General features: G+C 41.2%; 2 protein-coding genes across 2 annotated transcripts; both read right to left on the bottom strand.

The window, feature by feature from the left end:
* Nucleotides 1-1310: 1310 nt before the first annotated feature.
* Nucleotides 1311-7511, bottom strand: CD7 (CD7 molecule). The gene is made up of 5 exons (XM_068413551.1): nucleotides 7499-7511; nucleotides 5807-6145; nucleotides 3933-4280; nucleotides 2450-2559; nucleotides 1311-1421 (listed from the first exon to the last, which is right to left on the bottom strand). Exons 1-5 carry the CDS (start codon nucleotides 7509-7511, stop codon nucleotides 1311-1313), a joined length of 921 nt encoding a protein of 306 aa, XP_068269652.1.
* A 3929-nt stretch (nucleotides 7512-11440) lies between these two features.
* Nucleotides 11441-22605, bottom strand: LOC137670604 (uncharacterized). The gene is made up of 7 exons (XM_068413524.1): nucleotides 22520-22605; nucleotides 17978-18141; nucleotides 16816-17127; nucleotides 15189-15344; nucleotides 13838-13960; nucleotides 12841-12873; nucleotides 11441-11739 (listed from the first exon to the last, which is right to left on the bottom strand). Exons 2-7 carry the CDS (start codon nucleotides 18039-18041, stop codon nucleotides 11687-11689), a joined length of 741 nt encoding a protein of 246 aa, XP_068269625.1. The 5' UTR covers nucleotides 18042-18141; nucleotides 22520-22605; the 3' UTR covers nucleotides 11441-11686.
* Nucleotides 22606-23574: the final 969 nt, after the last annotated feature.

The following is a 23574-nucleotide window of genomic DNA, read 5'->3' as shown; positions in this document are numbered from 1 at the left end:
GAGAGGGAGGATCCCCTCTACCTGGCTCCACTCCAGCTATGCACTCTGATCAATGGGAAACCAGCCCTAATCCCTCAAAAAACTAAACAAATGCATCCATAAAGAAAAATTCTAGTCTGAGCCTGTCCCCAGAAACCACAAGCCAGCCCTGTCAATCCTGCCTCGTAACAGGGCAATTTGATATTGCTCTGGGCATGCAAGATTGTTGACTTTCCACAGCAGACCCGGCTCTGCAAAACCAAAACACGCCTGGAGGAAGCCGTAGCCCTTCCTTAGGTAGAGGAGAGTTAAGCTCATCACAGCAACCTGTTCCTAAGCCATTACTAAAGCAAATTTAGTTTCTACTTGACTGATGTGTGTTTTTGATAAATTCCTTTGTTAAGAGTGATTTTGGATCAGACTCACCCATGCCCAGATTGGAATGCAGGCATTGGCTTTACCCCAGATTAGTTCACCGTGTACTGTACAACGTAGAGTCATTGACCTGGAGAAATGCATTCTGCTGTGTAGTCCTAAGACATCTGGAGTTTGAGACAACACCAGCATGTCACAAATGTTCTACCATCCCACAAAACCATCATGCCCCAAATCTAGTCATTTTGCATGTCAACCACGTCAAGGCCAACACCAATCATGCCAGTATCTCTGACAAAGGCAGTAATTTAAAATCTAGACTTGATTGCATTTTTGTGGGACTAATATTATCTTTGACTAAGTAAGTCCACACATATCCAGCAGTTCACTTGCAATGCACTCTGCCATGACGTTTCTGAAGTCTCTTCAAAATAGATTTCTTTGCTGTAACTCTTGAGTAGTTTTAGCTACCTGAGCTCTTGGGCAGACCCATGAGGATTTATAAGAGAACTGTAATCCATGCACATGTGGATCCATTGCATATTATTAAACACGCCTGTTACAGTCTTCCTGAGCACTTACCAAAGCTCAGAACCAGACCTCTCCATCTATCCCACCTTCTCTGAAAGGGTTATTTATCAATCAAAGAAACGAGCCCATATGTTGCATCTAGCCAAATGTATAGTCCAAAGCCACTGCTTTCCATACTTAACTACAAACACATGTGCAGGGTACCTGCATTTCTCTACATTTTCTATACATAAAAAAAAGAAAAAAATTTATAAGTGATCAAAAAAAGCAGAAACATCTTGGAAATGAGGCAGTTTGTTCTTTCTGCTGAAGAAGGTATGTGATAGTATTTTCAGTTCAGCTACTGCATCAGGTTGCTAAGGCAGCTCTCAGAGAGACCAGTAAAGGAACAGTCGATCTGCACACGGTCCCAAACTGGCAGAAGCTTAATTGCTAGTGGAGTAAGTGTTGGTTCTGACCAAGGTGTTACGTCTAGAACTGTAAGACATATCTTCATACACTGCATTTGGTTTTCTTTTCTGGAAATATTTCTTCATCTGCAAAACAAAGCAAACAACCATTCAGAAAAGAGCTTGAAAAGACCCCAACTAAGAAGTCAGTTTACGTCTTACGAGTCCATCTGTCTGAAGTGGAAATGTACTTTTAAAATTCCTCTCATAACCCAATGAGGTATTAGGGGATTAGGTGGAAATTGTCAGCCTATTTATTTAACCTTCTCTTGTCAGTCTGATGTAATTTCACTAAAAGTTCCTTCAAGAGTTGAATGTAACTGTGGCCCCAACATACATAAGGCTTATCCTTAGTTTGTTACTAGTAACACAAGAGACCAGTTCCCACAGGGCTGGCTGCTTGGCTTTGCCAGAATGACGTTATACTACTGGTTTTTAGCAGTACTGAAACCATATGTGGGGGGATGAGATAGGAGCCTGGTCTGTGAATCATGCTCTGTTAATTTTGAGTAATCTTCATGGCGCAGAAGGATCTATCAGAGACAAATAATTTCTGGGCACTTTCTGCAGAATATGAATGTAAATAATCCCAGTAAAGGAAAAATTTCTTGGTCACCTTTTTTTCTAGGACAGGGCAAAAGTGTTCTCCTACAGCTACTTTCAGACATAACGCTATTTTGTGACCTTTTTTTGTCCTTGTGACTTCCTCCAAACATTCTCTTACTACAAGATTGCTATATACAGCTCCATTCCCAACAGACATATAAAAAAAAAAAAGCAGCAAAACAGAATAGTGAGGTGCTCTGTTCAGGGAAATACGTACAACGCATGGCTTTGTTGTTGACTGTGAGGCTTACTTGAGGTTTGTTATCAAAAGGCAAACAATATCTCATTTACTAAGAGTTACAGAAACATAAGAAGACACAGTCTTTACTGCCAAGAGTTTACAGCTGGGAGACATTACACAAGGGCAGAGAGGAGACAATAGAAAGCCATGAGTCCTTAGGTTTATCAAATGTTTGCTTGACTCAGTCACTATTTACAAATAATATCAAAGGCGTCTGTTCACTCAACCCAGGTTCAGTTTTGCTTTGGCATGGTAACAGCATACTTACATTGACACGGTACAAGGTACAGCATATCAGCGCGGAAAACAGTAGCACTACCACGATGGTAAGACCATAGATGCCCCACAAACTATTACTGCAGTCTGTCTGCTCCACTTCTGCATGTGAAATTATATTATTATTATAAATATAAAGAAGTAGAATTCTATTTTTATTTTGAAAAACATTATTTACTGGTCAGCAAGAAATCAGATATCAACAGTATGCTACAGAGCCACAGTGGTCATCCCATTAGTATTCTCACTGGCATTCCCTGTGCTCTTCTAGAGGCTAGCGATGACTGCAGGTGCCATGTGAAGGGTCAGCGAGGAGCACTCCTCCACAAAGGCAATATCTTCCATACCACTGATCAGAAGCCAGACCACACCCTCATAATGGAAACAGACAATGTGTTACTGCAGTATTACAGCAACACTGAGGGCTCAGCCAGGAGTATATAGGAATTCTATAATGGCTGGGTTTGCAAGCAGTACAGACAAGAGCAGGAAGCTACTGTGAGGTGAAGTATATACACTGAGCAGTATAGTGCTAGTGGAAAGGATTGCAGCTCTCTAAACCCTCAATTAATCCATATCTAAATAACATAACAAACTGGTAATCATGCCACTTCTTTGATGTGCAGCTCAAAGCTCATTTTCCCCAACTCACATTACTGAGTTGTTGCAGCAGTTATGGCTAGTGGCATAGAATGAGACCACAGTCTTGTTTGCAGACTGCAGATAGATCCTTTGCAACTCTTAGGACCTGTGTAAACCTTCTTTTAATTACCCAAATATCTCATCAAAGCCCAACGCACAGGGTTAAATTGCACCAGTAAGACCAAAATCAAGCGTTATATTGCTGGTTTTGTCTTCATCTTAGCAAATGGTTACAACACGATGCTGCAGAAAAAGAAAAAAAACCTGTCTTTGGAGCACATGCTCACAGTGTGCGCAGTGTATAATAAGGGGCTGTGAGATCATCTCTGCTATTATCTGTGGTACTTTAAGTAAATGCCTGAGGACTTGCTCTGTACTCCCTAGTGTGACCTATTTTTAAACACAAAGACTTGCTATAGGGAATGGTTTCTAAAAAACATTTATGTCATATTAAGGTCAAAGAACTGATGCTAAAAATACTGATTCATTTCCTAAAACTGACAGGTTATTCACAGACACACTGAAGTGTTTGTTGTTTGATTTTGACCTTTTTTTTTTTTTTAAGATGCGGGATTGTAGCAAGTTTTCTCTTTTATAATTCCCCTCTGGTTGTACAAGGCAGGTAGAAACACAGTGCATGTTTCTGTGTCCTAGTACAACAGGGCGCAGAGGAGTCTGAGCACACGCTCCAAACTTTCCCAGGTACTGGAAGAAGTCTAGCCATGGATTAGTGCTTTACCAGTCCTGACTAAAGTTCTGCAAGATTTTAGCCCACCTTTTGTATTACAACAAGCCTATAGTTATTTATGATTAAACAAACAAAAGGGTAGTACCTTTAATCAGCATCATGGTGCCACTTCTACTCACTGACAGGAAAGAGGAATTTTTCAACACCCCAGCACATACATATATATCACTGTCGTTTTTCTGTAGGTTGTGTAGAGTTATCACTATTTTCTTTTCTCCCTTCGAATACTCCAAGCGATTAGCAAAAGCAGGAAAAATAGTTGAAGCATTCTGACTTGAAATATATAGCACTTTTTCAGGTTGCACGTGAGTCTTGAGCAAGTAGATCCCTTCATCTTCATGTGAGCTTTTCAATGCACAGGTAATGTTGATAGACTGGCCTTGCTGAGGATTGACATAGAGTGGTGACTGTTCAACAACTCCGCTGGATTTAGCTAAAAATAAGAGAGATTAATGGCTACCACATACTTAATACAGTGCATTTTAACTAGGGAGCAAATAGAGGTCAAAGACAGAAAGAACAGACCACAGAAACTTAGATAAAACCCTTGTTTAAAAGGCTACCTTTACGTGTGCCTTGAGAAGAAAGATATATTTCTGTACACCCTGGCATGGTTTCCTACCCCAGGATCTGAAAGTAGGCCTGACTGAACAGGTTTACCTGGTTGTAAAGGGTCTCCACCTACCTAAAAAATACATATACTGAACTCTTCTAAGGAAATACAGCTTCATCAGCTTGCCCTTGAGCCATGGATTGTTGCCTGCTTTCTCAAGTGAGATTAAGCCATAGAAAGATCTAGGGACTATTTGTCTGGATGAAATAATAACACGTGAGTGTCATCAATGTTGAAAATGGTCTTCAAAAAGAAGCTATTAAAAACTTATTGTCCAGGTGAGAAGATATTTCACTGAGCTCCTCTGAGGATGTGACCTGCTCCTTCTGACACTATCATTAGCATGGATGAGGGAATAAAGAGAGAATTTATCACACTTATACCAAAGATAATTCTGGGAAGGTTGCAAGCATTTTACAGAAGAAGGTCAGAATCAAAAAGACATATAAGGTAATTCAATAAAATAATTTGAAGAAACAGTACATAATCAACACAATAGAATTCATTTGAGAAAACATAGTCAAGAAGTTTGAAGAGAGAAGCCTAAGGAAGGACATGGTAAGTTTTCACAGATATAAATTACTATTTCTTATCCAGCAATCAGTTAGGTTTTGCATGCCTCGGGGACAGGAAAGGAAGAAAACCCTGTAATTCTTGGTAAAGATGTTTTGGGTTAGATGGTCTCATCAGAAGGAGTAAGCTGCCAAAGAATATTGTGGACTCAACTCTCTTCTAATTCAAAAAAAAAAAAAGAAAAGAAAATAAAAAGGCAGAAAAATTCTTTCCCTAACCAGAAATGACTGCCAGAAGGAGCACTTGTGCCTGTTCATCAACTGTTTAAGAGAAAAAAACCTCACGTCCCTTTAGCCACTGATGCCCAACTTGCAAACTCTGCCTAGCACCAGCTTCCCAATTATTAGTAATCTGTCATTTAAGATGAAATAGTAAAACCAAAAGAGATTTGCAAAAACCGCTACCAAAAAAAGGCTCATTGCTTCACTAGTTATTCATAAAGATTTGACTGATTGTTTTGGAAAGAGCTATGGGTCCTCACTGTTTCCAAACTGCTGCAGCAACCTATGACTCACATGAAAACCTGCAGCTAGGATTAAATTAGTCATGAATTGATGTTCTAGGGGTTTTCTTGGTACTGTTCTATCTAATGTGTTTTCTTCATCTTTTCAGAGAACAGACCCACACTTTCCTTCAAATCAGTACATTACCTGAGCAGACACGGGGAAAGTTCTGTCAGACTCTCCCTTCCCATTATGCCTTCTTCCAATCTTTGATTTAAAATATATATCTGTATTTATTAATTCATGACATAAAAGGTGGAATTGCAATACCTTTCACCACTACTATGGTTGTCTTTCCATTCAGCTTTTTGTGACGGCCTTTGTTTTTAATAAACTCAGTGCATAGGTAGATATTAGAATCAGATTCCTGTACATCGTGCAGAATTATCCTGAGATTCCTTCCTTCTTTTGAATACGTGGTACGATTAGCCAAAGCAGGAAGGATATATGAAGTATTCTGCTTGGAAACATATATCACATTGACCGGTTGTATGCTAGTTGTCAAGTACGTTCCCACTTCATTTTCTGAACCTTTCATTGAGCAAGTTATGCTGATGGAGTCTCCTTCCCAAACACTGATAATGTCTGTTGACTGTTCATTTTCTTCACCTAAAAATAAGAAATGCAATTGAAATTATACCAGAGTTCTTCTTGATCTATTATCAAAGTAGTTTTCAAAAACAACTACTCCACCAACAGAACCACTCTGTAAGACTGGATCTTAGTCTTGCTATCCTGTATATATTGTCTCCTGGCTGTCCTGAAACCTGCAGTGCCTTTCATTCCCATTGACCTGTGCAATTCAACATCTCCTCAAAGCTTAAAAGGCCTTGGCAAAAAAAGTGGCTTCTGTCACTCATGCAAAAAGTTTAGATGCAAAAAATCTACTGCCCTGTAGATTCCCAGTATAATCCTGTAAGTTCTCAAAATAGAAGCTTCATTGAACTCAGCCCAATAATTTGAGCTGGTTGAGGATCTAAATCTGGAATTCCAAGGGATCAAAAATGGCAAAGAATGGAAGAAAATTACAGACTTTTTTTTTTTTTTAAAAGGAGGCTTTAGCAACGTCTAGGAACGGGAAAACAGCCTCTTCGGAAGGGAACAGCAGAAAGTGTAACTCCAGCCTATACTAAGAAACAAAGGTATAAAGTTATATAATGAGACCCTTTGAGTTCTCTAACAAACTCGATATCAAAAGAAAGTGAACAGTGAGTACTTATGCAATGAATAGCAAGGAATAGAGGGATCAAATGGGAAACGTATAAAAAATTACGAGTAAGGGAATAAAAATCAGAGTATTGCATATCTAGGATAAACATAGTATAGAAAGAGTAGAATTGTTCAGTGCTGACAAGCAAATTAAGGATCCTTACATACTTAAAACAATTTATTTTAATGAGGGAACAAACACAAAAAGACCAAATCATGGGAATTTAGATACAGTAGATCAATCCAACCTGTACCAGACACGAGGACATTCCTCCTACAGCACTTCGAGAAGGAATTAAGGCAACCTAGGAATTGTCAGCAATTATCTTCCAAAGCAGCAGAGAAAAAGGGTGACGGAGAAGGCTGGAGAAGCACAGAGCACTCAGCCTTTACAAGTGGGGAAGGAAATCCCAGGAAATTCATCTTTATCAGCCTAAAATCAGTACTTCTAAGCTGACCCACAGTTACTTGATCTAAGAACCCAAGCAGGTAATGACAAGCAGCCACAGCCCATCAATTTTTTTCTCCAAAAGATCAGGGTAGAAGTTCAAGAGTTAAATTATATTTGCAGAAATCAGTATTGACTCCTCAACAACCACTAAGTAAAGAATGGCAAAACCACTCAAAATAAACCTTCTCACCAGTTGCACTGCCTCTTCCTTTCAGACATGCTGATTTATGGATAATATTTTTTCTCACATCAGCATTCTTTCCAGTTATTGCCAGTTGTCATGAGGGAAAACAGGGACTGACTCTTTGGAGACATCTTTTTCGTTAGCCTGTTCTCCCCAGAGATTCACACTGTTTTCCCCAAGTGTGCCTCCAGCTTGTACTCTCAATAGCTACAACAATATTCAGCAATGGATATTTCTCATAAGATTTTTTTTTTACACCTTCAATAATTATGTTCCTAAGTAAATACCAACATTCATTTCTATCCAGTAGTGGGCTCCCCCATCAACCTTATCGATACAGACACAGTTTACGCTGAATTACTGGGAAAACAACTTCTACTCTTTCTACAGAGTATAATTTCTGTGTAGAAAAGTTATGATCACGATTTTTAATTTTTTTCTAAAAACTCATTCTAGAATTTCAGAGAATGTTTTCCAAAGTTCCATCTGGTTTTGCTAATGGTGAATTTGCCAGGAACCTGTTTGAGACAGTAGACTAAGAGGAGGAAAAAAATAAAAGAAAGAAAGAAAATATTGAAACTTGTGAAATGTAAGAGTGTCTATGTTGTACGTACCATTCTGGCCAGGGAAACACAGGAGAAGCAGAAGAGAGAGAGATGCAGTTGGGAGATGCGATATCCACAGCATTTTCAAAGGTCTTTTTAGTTGTTCTTTATTATCTGATGAGTTAAAGACCTGAAGAAAGGGTTGTATGCCACAAGTTGGCTTGTTTTCTTCCAGCTACATCACCTACTAAAAGAAGGTAGCAACGTGCTGCTTTTGCCTTAGTATCACAACTGAGAAGGGGGAAGAGAGATTTCTCTCAAGAGGTGCATCTTGGCTTTGACTTCACACTTAAAACGCCCACGGTTTCCTACTACTAAACAACCCCCAGCCCTGAGGGTGGGATTAGAAAGAGTCCCTATGTTGAGCACCTATCTTCCCTTTACAGTCAACTGAGAAAAGGTAGGCTCAAAGTTACACTTCACAGTGCCAAAATCAGGCAATTATCTCCCTGTTGGGACCTTACTGGAAATGGAGGTGCTTGGTACAATCAAGTCACTCTGTCAGTGTTCCCATGGGCTTAGCAGGTTGCCTGGTTGGTGGCTGCAAATGCAAAAGTCTTGGCTTTGTAAGGAGCAAGTAGATGAGAGATGCTCCATTACTTCAGGTAAACCTTAAACTATTGTACAAACTCTCCTCACAAAAACTACAGGTTTGATTTGCATCTTGGCAGTGACAATGGGCATAATTTCCAGGCAACACCGTGGTATGGACCTCTCGTGCCTTCTGGCTTCACATCTAGTAACGTGTTCTGTAGTCTCTGCAGTACACAAGAGCTTCTAGCCACCAGCAAAAGGGAATCTCAGCTACAGTTCACATGTAGCTCCTGCTCCCTCCCTGACATGATGAAAAGCTCTTCTTGCAGGCACTGTTCTCTGTGTAAACGTAGAGGGAAAGGGGATGTCCCAAAGAGTTGCTTGAGTGCTTGAAAGCTTAGAAATTTCATCAATTATTGTAAAAAACAGTTCAGGCATGTTGCGAAAGGAGCTTTCAGTCAGCCCTACAAAGGCTCGCTACTGGATACAAATACAGATGCCACAAGACATCTCTTACTCCCCGTCTTTGCTCTTGCAATATTTAAGAAGCGAATCATGACAATAATACGGGATTATGAGTTTGGGAATCGTGTGATAGCGATGCTTTGTAAAAAGATTAACATACCAAATAACACTACAATCAACACTGGGTTACAAATGAATAGCCAGTTTTTAAGCTGTTTTATTGTGATGTATAACATAAAACAAACAAAAAAAATATCTGGTCCATTTTAGGCCAAACCAGGACAATCAGTAAAATGAAATTACAACCATCGAATTATGGCATTTGGTGAGTCAGACCACTTAGTATCTTTGTGCTTGAGTGAGCCATAAAGATCGGTCTCTGACTTGTGTCTCATGACTAATTTAGCTAAGCAACCATCACTGGGCAGAGGTGTCCATATAACCTTTCTTCTCAGAACATGTCCAGCTCTCTGGCCCCAACTGGTGTTAAAGAGTAGAAATTAAATCTGAACATCATTAAACCTGAATCCCTCAAGTTAATACAATGTGAGTTCTCAAATATCACTTGGTCTCTTCTCCAAACAATTAAAAAAATCTGAGTTTACACCAAAACCACCTAGTGCCAGCCATCGATTTGAACACCATATATACACACACATAGATTTTTCCATACATATACATAGACACATTTGTTTCTCTCATTAAAAGACCATAAAAAAGAATGCCATGGCCTTCAATTTTAAGACAGTGTTTTTCTAGGTATAGGAAAATAACATGTACATCACTGGAAATCTCCAGAAGCACAGTATAGAACTTGATTACATAAGCTGGAGCACTTGGCACCTCCTCAAAGGCACCCACAGCAACGACTTACAGCACAGGAAAACAGAACCAAAAACAACAGTAGTGATAGCTGCAGTGGGGTCAAAAAATGAAAGGCCCTTACCTGATCTGAGTGCTCCTTTCCCAGGCTATAGCAGCAGATATGTTATTTTCTCCAAAACAGATGGCTTTTATCCCCTAAAAAACCTCTTCCTCACTCCTTTTAGACACAACTCTGCTCTGTTGAAAGCCTACAGCAGTGCTAAGGCACTTTATAAAGAGGAAAAGTCTTTTTCCTTCTATCTCTAAATCCTTGCACAATGTGGACTCTTTACAGGTAACTTTAGCTTTGGCTTATTGAATAAGCATAACACTCATCATGATATAACAGAGTTCACAACTGGATCATTCAAAATAACATACTCATTAAATACCCAAAAGCCTTTGAAGAGCTGGGGATTGCCATCTCTTCATGAAGTCTTGACTGCATTCCACCACATTAAAATCAAAAATACAAAATCCAACAAATAAGCTGAGAGCTGAGTTAAAAGGGTATCTTAAATCAGCGTGAGTGTAAAGCCTCTGGTGAGGAGGGGGAAAAAAAACCCCAGCCCATAACAGCACTAGTCTCCTGTGCCAAACAAGAGCTAAATTTAAGCACAGAAGCTTTTCTATATTTCTAAAATTTTGACTGTCTTTCATTATGAAATTTTCCCTTTTGATTGTAGCAAATTCCAAGAGTCACACGACATCCTACATCCTTTGAGATTTCCGGCTGGAAGTTTCAGCTCCAGGTTTATGAGTGATTAAACCATGTAAAAGTGATTCAGCAAGTATTCATACCGCTTCACGGATCTGCTTTTCCAATTGCGCTGCTGATCTTTTTGCTCAAAGGTCTAATGCAAAATTTGAGGATTTATTCAAACCAAGTGTGAATGATAAATCATTTGAAGATGACATACTGCCTATGAACTACTAAATGGGGCTCCCTGCAGTGCAGTATTCATCGCATACTGTCTGCATGCAGGATACCCAAACCTGCCTTCAGATGCAGAAATATCGTAGTCTTTTCTGATAAGGAAACAGAGCAGGCATGTCAATATGCTTTCTTATCCACTGGACTTACTGTTCAAAGCATCCCACACTAAAATTGCCTGTATTATGACCTAATTTGTCAGGGAGATTGATATCATACTTCTGTTCAGCCTGGGAGCCTACAGCCTCCATGAGTCCATGCCATTTCTGAGGGAGTTGGATATAGCCCTCCCATCCACACTTGCACAGGAACAAGCACACAGAGATGTCCTCAACCTGCAGGTGGTCGCAAAATCAAATGTCTGTTCAAAAGGCCAAACCTCTGTAATTCAACAAACCCGTCACCTGTACAAAATGCTTTTTACCTGGGAGTTAAAAAAATAAAGACTTATGGGCATGCTATCACGTTACAAAATGGAAGACATGCAGAGACCATCTGCCTCAGGGTTCAACACATCCTTCCTGAGCACAGATACAGTTCTCTGAAGAATTTCAGATGAACTGATAGTTTCAATCATGAAAACCATTGAGAAAATTCAGCTGGTTTAAACCTGTGCTACTGAGCCACCCATGCATCTCGCGATGACTGCAGTCCTCAGTGAAGCACCAGGAGAGGATGGGAGATCCAGGGAGCTGCTCGTGTTGCTTGCGAAGTCCTGGAGCTGGACGACTGTGGCAATTACAGTCTTCAGTGAACAGATGGATTTGGTGAAGGTACATTTGTGAAAACTACCATGAGGTCTCGTGTAAAATGAGCATCTCTTTCTTCAGCTGAACGCTCTACGTCATTACTGAGGAGTATGCTGCTGGCACAGAGGACTGTTTTTCTCATTTGTAGATGTTTTTCAAATAGGTGTGAGGTTTTCCGTGTCAGGAGCCCATTTGATTTTTCTAACAGCTGCAGAATTGAAGGAAAAATATCTCTGAGGCCACCAAAGGCACAGGTTGATTTCAGTGCGAATTACAGTCCGATTGCCTGTATTTAGGCTTGGAAATCTGGAGTGTGAAGTCCTCAGGGCAGCTACCCTGTCCCATCTGCTACTGGACTACCTCTTGCTCTGCAAGGTGAAAGGATTGCAGCTTCATTGCCCAGCAAGTTCATGGCGTCTCTGCTGAAACCCTGCCCTGGTTGCAGTGGCCCGTCAGCCTTTCCCTTAGAGGGGCTCTAAGACAGGCCTGAAATATCACCGAGCATTACACCACAGGGCAGGACCTCAGGAGAGCCACTAGTTGTAAATTTTTACCTATCACACCAATATATCTATTAATATGTCCTAATATAACAACTGCAGTGAAACTAGCATTGTGTTATCTTTACTGGGTTTTACAAGCACTTGTGCAACTCATTCTTCATGGATAGCTTTGCGCTTTATCTAACAGTAGATGTTCAAACATTTCAGCTTGTTCCCATTGGCTTCGTTTAGAGTTATCAGAGAGGAACAGGCACCTTCACAAGGTAATTCATCTGTTTCATCTTAAAACCCTTTTAAGGTGACAGCTATTTTTCTCCATTCACTAGAAAGGGAGTACAAGGTAAAAATCTTAGGCTTTAACTAACTTCTAACCAACAAGTTACCTTAAACAAATTCAGACTTAGAAATTTGATTCTTAGACTCTTCAAAAGAAACAACCAACATTTGTTTCTAAAGGATGGACTAGTTCAGTAACTGAGAGGAGATGTCTCAGCTTCTGGCATTACACAAGGTCCCATAAACCCTGGAGCCAAGTTGGCTACAGGATATAGGGGGGAAGCTGTAGGTCAGGGTCAAGGGTTGTCTGTAGAAGTGTGTAAATGATCAACACATGAGTACTGGAACCACTGCAAAGTCATATAGGAGCTAAAATCTATTGACTCAGACTTGATGCAGGGAGGAAATGGGCATCCGCTGAACACGGTCCTAGTAAAACACATCTAGTTCTTCACTGAATGCCCTCCTGCCGTTGTAGTAATGTGATTTCATCATTTACTATAATTAAACCCCCAAAAGACAAATCTTACCGTTAAAAATCTGATGGAGCACTATGACAGGTCCTAGGAAAACAACAGGAAAAAAGTACCAGCATCAGCAAGGATTTACTTAGAAGAATTAAAACTAACAGACTTGCAGGTTTTTTTTCCCAATTTATATTTATCTGAAATTCCTGAGCAACTCACTGGTATCCATCTCAAACAGATTCACAGCCCTTTTGTTTTGTCCACAAATCCCCACCACACATGGCAGGTGTGATGCTTTGCCACATGACAGCACAGTAGCATCTTAAGTTCTCTACTCTGTTGTAGTACAACTATTTCTGAAGAGGTAGTTTAATATTATCCCACTTTAAGAACACTGCAGTCTCTGTGTTGTGAAGGAGAAGGGAAGAGCAGAGAGCAGTTCTGAGGAAGGCAAATATTTCTAGAAGACATTAATTCACTTGACTCCTTATTTACTCCACAGAGCCTACCCCAGCCCTTTCCATGCATATTAGTTTGCAAAACAAGCTCCCTCCTTGCACATATTTAGGAAAATATTCTTTCTTAAATTAAAACTGTCTCTTTAGTGGGCAGAGCTGTGAGTGGGAACCATTCACCCAGAGGACCTGTCATCTCACGCCTGGATGTTCAGCAGTCTCCTGGGCTGGGATGTGTCTCTGCAGGGGAAGCTGCACAGCAATATTGCAGTCCGAGACTACTCCAAGGAACTGGATCCCATTGAGGTAAGGATGAGCAGCGCAATCGCTTGGCTGTATTAATGTAGCAGCGAGGAAATTTATTCTGTGCTTACTTTTCATAATAAAACAAGCTGACTGGGGACTATGCCATGCCACCAAACACAGAGGTGGAGTTCATACCAGCTGTCAGCCCAGGCTCCCCTTCACAGTGAATATCATTTAGCAGCCTCATAAACAATGTTATGGAAATGAGATCCAGAAAGAAAACCCTGTATTCTTTTTCCCTTGCCAGCACACTCTGTAAGGCATGTCACCTGTAGGAAACACATTTTGTCAGACTGTACCTTGACCATTTCGGTTCTGTCGAGCACAATACACTGCCAGTGCTGCTGCAAAAACCCCAAGAATCACTACTGGGGTGACGATGCCAATGCTGCTCTTTTCGCCGATTGAAAATTGAGGATTACCTGCAGAGCAGAAGAAAATAAAGAGTCCAAGTGAATCAAACAGGGGTGCCAAGAAATGAGCCTGCTTCATAACCACCAGCTAGGAAGAACTGGGCCTGGTGCTTCTGCATGGTACCCCACAAAAGCTGGTAATGAGAGAAGGAACTGATGAACGGGAGAACAAATAGCCTCTGGCTTAGGATATCTTAATGAAGATACCCATAGCCAAAAAATGACTCTGTCGTTTGAAGCTAATCCTTGACTCCCCACCACAACGGATACCTTTGAATATCAATCTCATCAGAAATAACCAAAAAACAAGAGATGTGAGACCTTGTATCCTGAAAATGGAAGAAGGTCAATAGCTCTGTGAAGTGTTTTAGTGATCTTACTACTTTCAGCCAGTTTTTCTGCTAAAATAAGACATGCAATAAGTAGAAAATGAAAGCTGGAAGAATGTTTTGCACGGCAACATCATTCTGGGTGGTGTCTGAACAGCATGCATTTCAGAAACAAGGATCTGGTAAGGACAAGACATTCAGCTAGGTAATACATCCTTAACCATGGTTCAAAGGCCACCAACAAAATCCATTTTGACCATTTTTGAGAGACCTCAATGTACAGGAATTTAAACATAGAAATATCTATAAAGGTTATTCTAATACTTAATTTTGAAGAGAAATAATAGAATCATCCAGCACACATCCAAAAATTGCCAAAGAAAAAACAAAAAAGCCCCAAACAACACAGCAAGAAGCGAAGTGCCATACCCCTAACAAGGGCTACCCACAGAAAAACATAAATTGTTTCCTTGTCTCAAGCCCTGTTTGTCCATAACCTAAGTAAGACGACAGGAATTTCTACAGTGTAAGAAATTTGGATATAAAAATAACCGTGTGTGACAAATGTCCTCTTAGTCTGGAGTTAAAGTCTCATTTATTATTTACTTGTAAGTGGAATTCTTGGAAACCTGTTGCACACCCATCACATACCGCCTTCCCTCAGCATCCCTGTATCTGTAGCGATATAGCTACAATTACAGAAACCTGTACCCATGGGTATATATTTCCAGGACTGGGCACCTACATGAGCTAAGGGAAAGTCTCTGAGTTTGGATGGCTACAGCACGTGTGGGTCCGAGGTATGAATGTACAGTACACCCACCCCCCTCCATGTACAACTCTGTTCACATCAAGCTGAGCAAAACTCTCTCAAAGCAAAGGGCAAACAAACACATGAAGAGATTAACCTAGATTTCCCTCAGCGATGTCGGCTGTTGATTTTCTGGTTTTCTCATCTGACATTTCAGTGTAGCACTTCAGGGGAGGGTTGGGCACCACTGAGGGGTCAGTTTCTGCTTCACAGCAAGTTTTAATGATGTTACCACTCACAGTTTCCGAGGAAGCTGAAAGATAAAAGAAGCTTTAATTATAAACATGGATCATTTATAAGTTCTTCAATCAAGGGTTAAAAAGGTTAAAGAGGTTAATAGGTTAAAAAAGTGGGTCCTTCATGTACCACAAAAAACTGGGAGATTGCTACAATCATATTTAATTCACTAACTATTCAAATCAACCGGTCATCATTTAGATTTTCTTCTCACTACAGCTAATGAACTGTTCTATGAACCAATAATGGAAATCTTCAAATTTGAAGAAGGCAAAAAAGTTTTCACATGTAGTTAAGAACACCAAAACATTTATAAAAACCTTATCATTACCTTTTTGCATTTAAATTCTATTCAAATAATAATTATGTTAAACTTTTGCACCTTCAATTTACCCACATGAACCAAAGAAGAGGAACAAGCAAGACCAGCAGCTGTATAAATCTCAGAGACCCTGGAGTGCATCTCCTGTCTAGCCTGCATGCCCCTGGGCATTATATAACTTATTCCTCTTCTAAGAGGTGGGAAATGTAAAGGCCATTATCTTGAAAACTCCTTCCTACTTACACATCCCTCAGTGCATCCACCCATTACCCTCTCAAGGGATGCAGGCATCTATGTCTACAGCAATTTCCAGTTTTCACTATGGATGTTTCAGTGTCATCCAAGCTTTACAGTGGTAACAGCATGTAGGTATTTTGCAGTGGTAAGCATAAATCCAGGAGAGAAATGGTTTACAGTGGTCAGAAATTAAATACATGAGGACTTGTTAGGCTGAACAAAAGCATATGTAGGTTGAAAATTTTTTCTTGTTTTCTTCTGTCAGCAATAAGATTAGAAAGGATGTTTTAAGTCTAACAAGAGAGGTGATGAAAGCCATTTTCAGAGAATCATCTACAGCCAGGAGGGCAAAGCCCAATATATATTCAATCAGATGTTAAGTGGTGAAATATCATTGACTTGGATGGAGTTCAACTAAATTACACCTGTGCAACGTGATCCACCATGAAGTTTTTCCCTCTTGAAGCCACTTGCTGAATGTACTGACAGGCATTTTTATCTCTGAATTTGACAGTTTTATGAGAAAGCTGGAAGGATACCTCCTGGTTACTTACTGAGTTATACAGAAGAGCCACACAGAATGGCTCTTGAGGCTAGACCTGGATTTCAGTGTGTACTGACTGAAGTAGATGGGACTCTTACTTTGCAAATTGGCACAGATTTTGACCATGAGAATTGCTGTTGCTAAAAAAAAAAAGTATCTTTATAAATCAAGATAATATGAATTTATCTGAATCACTACTAGTGTAGTTTTAAGCAGTGTTTGACCTGAGAGAATTTAATTTATTTTTGTGAATGACTTAATGACTTTTCACAGAAGAAACTCATTATGACAAGTTAGTTTACTCATTAACCTCACTGTATCACAGTTTCATAACCAGAAATATGTTTTCCATGTGTTGATAGCCAGGTTCCCAGTAGAGCATACCTCCAGAATTCACAATGCCACATGAGCCTCCTGCTCCCACGTCTTTCTCCCAGAAGATGGCATAAATTCCTTCAGATAAAGTATTTTGTTGCTGAAAGCACATAATGATATGTGTTTCACTGGCCACCAACTGAATTATTTCATTTGAAAATGTCTCGTTTTGTGTTTCAGCAATTATTGCAAAGTCTTCGTAATTGGATGGTTCGCATACGTTGCTCTCGCAGCCTTTACAGTGGTAGACTGTCACAGTTGTTTTGCCAAAGGAAGAGTCTTGTGTCCCCTCAGCAGGGTTGTCATTGGTCATGGCAATGCCTAAATAAGAAAACAAAGAAAAATTATTTTCTACCAGTTTTCTCCCTAAACTTTTAGTGTTAGAGAATGGGATGAGTTTTGGTGGACAAACCAAAGCTTTGGTGGCTTAGGAGACTGCCAATGGGCAATTTTTACACAGTACTGGACCCAGTCCCCAAAATAATTTTTAGGGGTAGAAATAAGACATAATTGCCCCACTGTTGCCACTGGCGTTTTAACTAGTAAGCTGGCAGCTTGGGAAGTGACTTGAAAGACATTTCTCTTGTTGAGCTAAGAGGTCCTCTGCCCAGACAGGCTCAGATGAATCATCTGTTCTTATTTTTTTTCCTTCCAAAAGTCCTTGGCACAATCCTATCAGGTATATCTCTAGCAAACATCCTCTTCCCAGAGCAAATGAAGTTCACAGCTGAGCTGCCAGACTACATACAGCTGGATGCAGTGTCCCAAGTCACTGCCACTGATTCAGTTCAGTATTCCTGCAGGCAACAATTTTACAGCCAACCCAAGACACAGCGGCAGCCTGGCTGAAGTGCTGGAGCATGCTGGGGCTGGGTGCTGAGAGCTGACAGAAGGGTTTTAGTGATTCAGACTGCCCTGGTAAAGAGACAGTCCTCTGAGAAAGGACTCACCTCCTCTGACTTCAGACAGATACAAAGTGTTACCCTTCCCAAGTCAGGGGCTTGTGACAGGTCAAATGAATCAACCTTCACCTTCTTAATTTCTTTTCTCACCTTAGTGGTTTTGTGGTCTTAGTTTTAAGCGGATGCAACTGAGTTTTCTAATAACGGTTTAAAAGTTTTTAGCTACTAACGTGCAGTGAAAAGCAATGAGAACAAACAAGGAGACTCACTTGGATGGGGAGCTGCAATGGTCAGAAGCAGGAAACATAACTGTGTGTAGGGGGGAGAGTCCATCAGGCTGCCCTGGGTGCTCAGCTCCGGCAGTGTTGGATGCTCTCCTAGATCCTCCACGATCCCAGGGCAGGCTCACCAGGCTCCTCCCTCAGCCACCTCCCTGTTTGGGCATTAAGTATAGCATTTAGCGTCCATTCTCTTTTGCTGGTCAAAAAGAAAACAACTTCCAGGCCAAGTGCGTAAAGCTTTTTCTAGCCAAGATAGATGGAATACAGGCAAAGAAACACTCCTGCTGCTCAGCTGCTACTGCACTCTGAGATGGCTTTTGCAAATGCCAGACCTGCACCCCTTTCCCTCTCTGGGTCAATCACAGCAGTAGAAGACACATGGTCCCTTCTGCATGGAAAGGGAAATCCCTCCTGAGCCTGCTGGGCAGGAGGCTCCACGTCCAGGTCCTCCAGGCTCCTCAAGGCAGTGGCCCTGCACACATCACTCAGTAGTACCTGCAACAAATAATGTCTTGGCTTGCTATCACTTCCAAAACACACAAAAAGTTAGTTAAGGAAGATTTTTTTTGTGGTGAATGTTTTGCTTGGCCTAAGATAAAATATTTATTGTCAAATTGAATTTTATTTTTAATTTAGAAGACCTGATGGGAAATATCTGTTCAAATCAAATGAACAAACAAATTAAAACTTAGTATTTCTTTCCAAAAAATTTCTTGGATTTAGTCAGAAATGCAACCTCAGTCATTTCAATGAAACTGTCAGGAATCTGTGAAATATGTTTTAGTAAAACACAAGTTTCACTTTCCAAAGGAGGCAAAAAAAAATTCTGGAAAATTCACCTAACTTTCTTCACTAGCCTAGCTCTGGAAAACACAAACTGCTTTGCCCCTAGGAGCTTTTCATTAGAAGCTTCATTAAAACAACTTTTTTTGGTATGTCACTACCTGAGAAGTACCTTGAGGACGTTTCCAAATGAATTATGCATTAATTCCTAATTATGCATTAATTCGTCAGCAGGAGTTAATAACTGCTTACCTCTTGTGATCTGTGCTAGTCTAGAGCTGCTGAGAATCCCACCCCAGTTCCCAGGAACAGATGAGTCAGAGGCCGGCAATTCGCAAAGCGAGCCCTTTCCAGCTGCCGCCAGGCGCAGGAGGCAACCTTTGAGACCGCCTGCAAAACTGCCTGCGCAATAAAATCTGGGGCCGCTCCACAACGCCCCAAGTTCTCGACACCCCTACGCAGGACCCAAGCCCAGGAGATGCTGGACCAAGCCAAGGTCCTAGCTCGGCTCCACATGCACCCACAAAGGTCCACTTCCACTTCACACCACACGAGGGACCAATTCTTCCATTTTACACCCAGCGCTCCTTCTCACCTATACAACCTTGCAAGAATTTCTTCTTGCCCCACCAAGTATTAACAACACTCAGAGCATCAAATGAGCTCCGCATCTTTTCTCACCCTCTTACCATACATCTAAAAATTGTTCTTATCTCTTATTTTGTGTGGGTTTTTTTTTTTCCCCCAAACCAGATCAATCAGTACTATTTCACACATTACTCACTTCAGCCTGTTTCCTCCCTTCCAAAGCACCAGATAAAAATGCCTGTCCTCCTCTCCTCTGCGGGCGAGCAGAGTGTCAAGGGACTGTCATCAACCTTCGGATCATTGAATCATAGTATTATTTTGGTTGGAAAAGACCCTTAAGATCGAGTCCAACTCTTAACCTAACACTACCAAGTCCACCACTAAACCGTGTCCCTAAGCACCATGTCTACACATCTTTTAAATACCTCCAGAGTATTATAACTCCTTGTCCTCCTTGGAGCATGTTCGCCAGCCTGACGCAGTCCTCACAGACTAGCTACAGCACATCTGGCCAAGTTATTTGCGCAGGGCTTAAGGACAATAAGTGGGTTTTTTTCCCCCAGTAGTTTTTAGCCTGAGGTCTGTATCTTCTGTCTTCGTTCATTGTCTTCTCTTCTCTTTTGTGGTTTTCTTGCCTCATCCTTGCCCCTCCTCTCATCTTGCTCAAAGAACATCTCCCTTCCTCTTCTTTCTGGTGACATTCCTTCCTACTCCCCCTCTTCTCTTTGTTTTCCAAAGCCAGAACACTGTCCACCAAATCTCTGCCCCCTCCCACTGGTCTGTCTTACAATCCTCTTTTTTGGCAGATTTCTGAGAGTCTTCAGTTGTCTTGGTCACCTCCTACCATCAGTTTTAAACTTACTTGAACAATAAAACACTAAAATCTAAAATGAAACACACTCTTTAGATAGAAAATATTTTTCATCGTTTGTTGCCTGCTTGCCTTTCTTTTCAAGGCAATACAAACCTTCACTTTTCAGAACTACTGAAGTTGTCTACACAGCTGTAACGAAGTAATGCCAGACCCTAAAAGCAGATCAGCTGCCAGCAGTAGATGAGTAAAGTATCAACCACGAGGATGTGGAGCTCCTTGGGCAAACACCAATCATTCACACCCAGCTCATGAGCTTTTCCCCAGGTCTGACCCCACAAACAAGCCCAACCTGAGATCACTGGCAGGAAGAAGTGGATTTAACCAGAAACAGAAAGTTGTAGAGCACTAAACAAGGTGTTTTGTTTTTGAAAGGATCTATTTGAGTAAAATTCACTACCTGAAACTCTCCTGCTTTTCCTTCTTCCGTAACTTCATAGCAAACACAACACTATAAACAACTTCAATGTTTACCAAGATGAGAAAGTCAGTCAGTCATTAACACAATAGCACCATTTCAAACAGAGGAAAGGTCCTCTCTCAAAGTTAAAAGCTATTGACCTGGAATATTCGGGGTAGACACCTGCATTTTCCTACTCCAGCCCAAGTTAAACCAGCTCACTGCCTTTCCAGTGTGCATCCTCAGGCTTACCAACCTCTGCCTCCGGCACAGCTCAGCTGAGGCTGCTGCTTCAGTGGGACCTCCATGGTGCCACCACAGAGCTGTGGTGGGGGGCGACCCAAAATCCCGGCCATAGGAGATGGCAGAGCAGGGCTGCTGCCCCAGGGCTTAGATATGCTTCCCTCTCCAAGTGACCATGAAGTGCAGTCATGGACCCAGGAGATCCAGTGCCATTCTCCACTGTTAACACTGCATTTCCCTGCCCCTTCTCTCTCTCTTCCAGCCACATGCCCTGGGGGTCTATAGCTTCATAAGCATTTTAGTATATGGCTTATATGGTCAGGCAGAACTGTCTTGGTGGAATAATGCAATACATTTTCAGAAAAGGTTTATCTGGTACCCTAAGTATCCCATGGAGAGGAGTTAAAGGTTTCAGTTTGAAGAAAACAAGACTATTGAAGGAAGTAAGGAAGCAACAAAATAAAAACCAAAGAACTTCAGAAGATCCTACATATTTTGTTTACCACTCTAAGTTCTTTCCTGGAAAAGGAGTAGAATTCACATAAGAGCTAATTTTTTTATTACTTTCCATATGGGTTTCACCTTGTTGATCTGCTGAATACCACTCTCAACAAGCTTTTGCAATTAAAAAAAAAAAAAAAAAACACAAACAAAACCACAGGAAGCTATTTCCAGAGCGAGCCTAGCAGTGCAGTTTGTTTCCATAGCTCCAACAAGCCAATGCAGAAAGCAATCAGCAGGACACTGAGAAATCTCTGCAAAAATCCTGAGAGTAAATTACTCGGCTTCCCAGCAACTGCTCTTAAAAAGATTTTCCACAGTAACCATTAGAAAACACTACTAACATTTTATTTTCTGCTTGCAGCACATTAAGGCAAGTAGAATGAACTGTTTCACTGGTTTCATTTCTTTTATTTTAAAACCAATATCCTTATTGACCAACGCATTCTGTTTTAGTTCTCTGTTTTTTTCTGTTCTGAACCCAGAGCCACCAGGGACCCCATAGGTCCCCAAAGGTCCCTTTTGGGAGCAGAGCAGTAGCCACAGGGAAAACAATGCACAACCAGCTCCAGCTTGGGTCCAAGCTTCTCATTGAAAAGGAATAGAATTGCAAAGATTTCCACTGCAACCCTCCTGGCAAATTATCCTTTATTTACAAACATGACAGGGTGGCAATTTTGGAAAAGGAGATATTAGCAAAACGTGCTAAGGAGCTATGAGGGGAAAAAAGGTTAACTGGATACAGGAAAAATTATTTGAGCATTACAAGAAGATGAAAATGCTCTAACAGATTTATTCTATTACTTCTGTGGTCACTCACACTTATATATAAGTGCACCAATTAATGCAGCTGTTGGGTTTTCACATTCACACAAGCAATGTGAAAGCAGTGCAGAACTGTGTGAAAGCTGGTGGTCAGGGCTGTAAAAAGCCACGTTACTTATTTAGCAAGATCACACTCACAAGCAATCACATTCTTCCTTACGGAGAAAATGTGAAACACACAAATCATTTCCCTGCTGCCACAGGCTTTGTCAGTGCCTATTTCTAAATGCCTGCTTAAAAAGAGGAAATAGCAACAATTTGTAAGAGAAAAGACTGGCTGTAAGACAGGACCCCTTAAAGAAGACAACAGCGTGAGTACCTCAAAAGCTGTTCGTGTTGGAGGAAGCCTCTGTGCCTCTTCCCTTCTCCATGCGCCCAAGCTGCCTTTCCAGCTCCCAGTTCATTCAGCTCCTCTTCCAGAGCCCTGCACAGGACATGCAGAAGCCATTTGGATCCCAGAGAAAAAGCCACGCCACCGGCTTCTCCCTTCTTTAAGAAGCAACTGGATTTTCACTTTCATTTCTTATGGAGCACAGGGCAGCAGTGTCAGTGAACAACGCAAACGAGGGAAGTCCATGCTGCTGTATGGGACTCTGCAGCTGGAAAGCATGGGAAAAAAATCACACCTCCCAGAAAACATCCCAGGAACCTGCTTGTGGAGTACCCGGGTAGTAAATCTCTCTATGTATTGCAACAGTGATGTGAATGGACTGATTTGAGATCTGCTCCAGGGTCTGCTACTAACTTGCCATACAAGGAGTTCCAGCGCAGGAGAGCCTGCAGCGCCGAGCTGAGCTCAGCTTATTCCCTGGCAGGGATCAGTGTTGAAAGATACCCTGCCAAAACACGCATGTTTCAGCAGCAATTCTGTAGTTTGACTGAATTTGTCCCCATCACATAACCTGGCATGAGCAGTCGGGACCAGAGGGAGGGCAGAGAGTCTGCACAGCCCTCAGTAAATCAAACCTCTCTAATTCCCAGACTCTTTGCAACTCGGGTAAAATAATGCTCATTGGCAATGGCAAAGCACTTTGAGATTAATGCTACAGATATTAATTTTTCAATGGGCCACTTCTACATTTGCTCTTTAATAGAAAAAATGTTATTTATTAGCTCTGACAGTGGAATGAAGGCTTCAAGGAACGGTTCTGCTGTATTGCACACACTCTGTGGTCCGCTGTGCTTCAGCTTATCTTCCCTGCAGGGACTAACAGGGCTGGTGGGAAGCTTCTTTAAACAATGCCTTCCTTATTTCCCTTATCTTGTACCCTTCCTTCAGGTAGGAGCTGTGCTGCCCTGGAAGGATCACCTCCAGCACGTATACAAGGCTTCTAGATCTCTGAAGGAGAAGTTAAATATTGACATCACCAAGTC

Source organism: Nyctibius grandis, chromosome 15 (assembly GCF_013368605.1).
Source record: "Nyctibius grandis isolate bNycGra1 chromosome 15, bNycGra1.pri, whole genome shotgun sequence".
In the NCBI taxonomy this organism is placed as follows: Eukaryota; Metazoa; Chordata; class Aves; order Nyctibiiformes; family Nyctibiidae; genus Nyctibius; species Nyctibius grandis.
The sequence above is the reverse complement of the archived record's forward strand: the minus strand, read 5'-3'. Positions and strand labels throughout refer to the sequence as shown.

Excerpts from the sequence above, each read along its gene's own strand:
- CD7 (XM_068413551.1), bottom strand. Across the intron at positions 4,281-5,806 it reads AACCATAGTAGTGGTGAAAG|CTAAATCCAGCGGAGTTGTT; the intron begins GTATTGCAATTC and ends TCTTATTTTTAG. Across the intron at positions 1,422-2,449 it reads GTACCTTGTACCGTGTCAAT|ATGAAGAAATATTTCCAGAA; the intron begins GTAAGTATGCTG and ends TTTGTTTTGCAG.
- LOC137670604 (XM_068413524.1), bottom strand. The coding sequence starts at position 18,041 with ATGGACTCTCCCCCCTACACACAGTTATGTTTCCTGCTTCTGACCATT. Across the intron at positions 17,128-17,977 it reads CATTGCAGCTCCCCATCCAA|GCATTGCCATGACCAATGAC; the intron begins GTGAGTCTCCTT and ends TTTCTTATTTAG. Across the intron at positions 11,740-12,840 it reads GCTCCATCAGATTTTTAACG|CTGTTAGAAAAATCAAATGG; the intron begins GTAAGATTTGTC and ends TCAATTCTGCAG.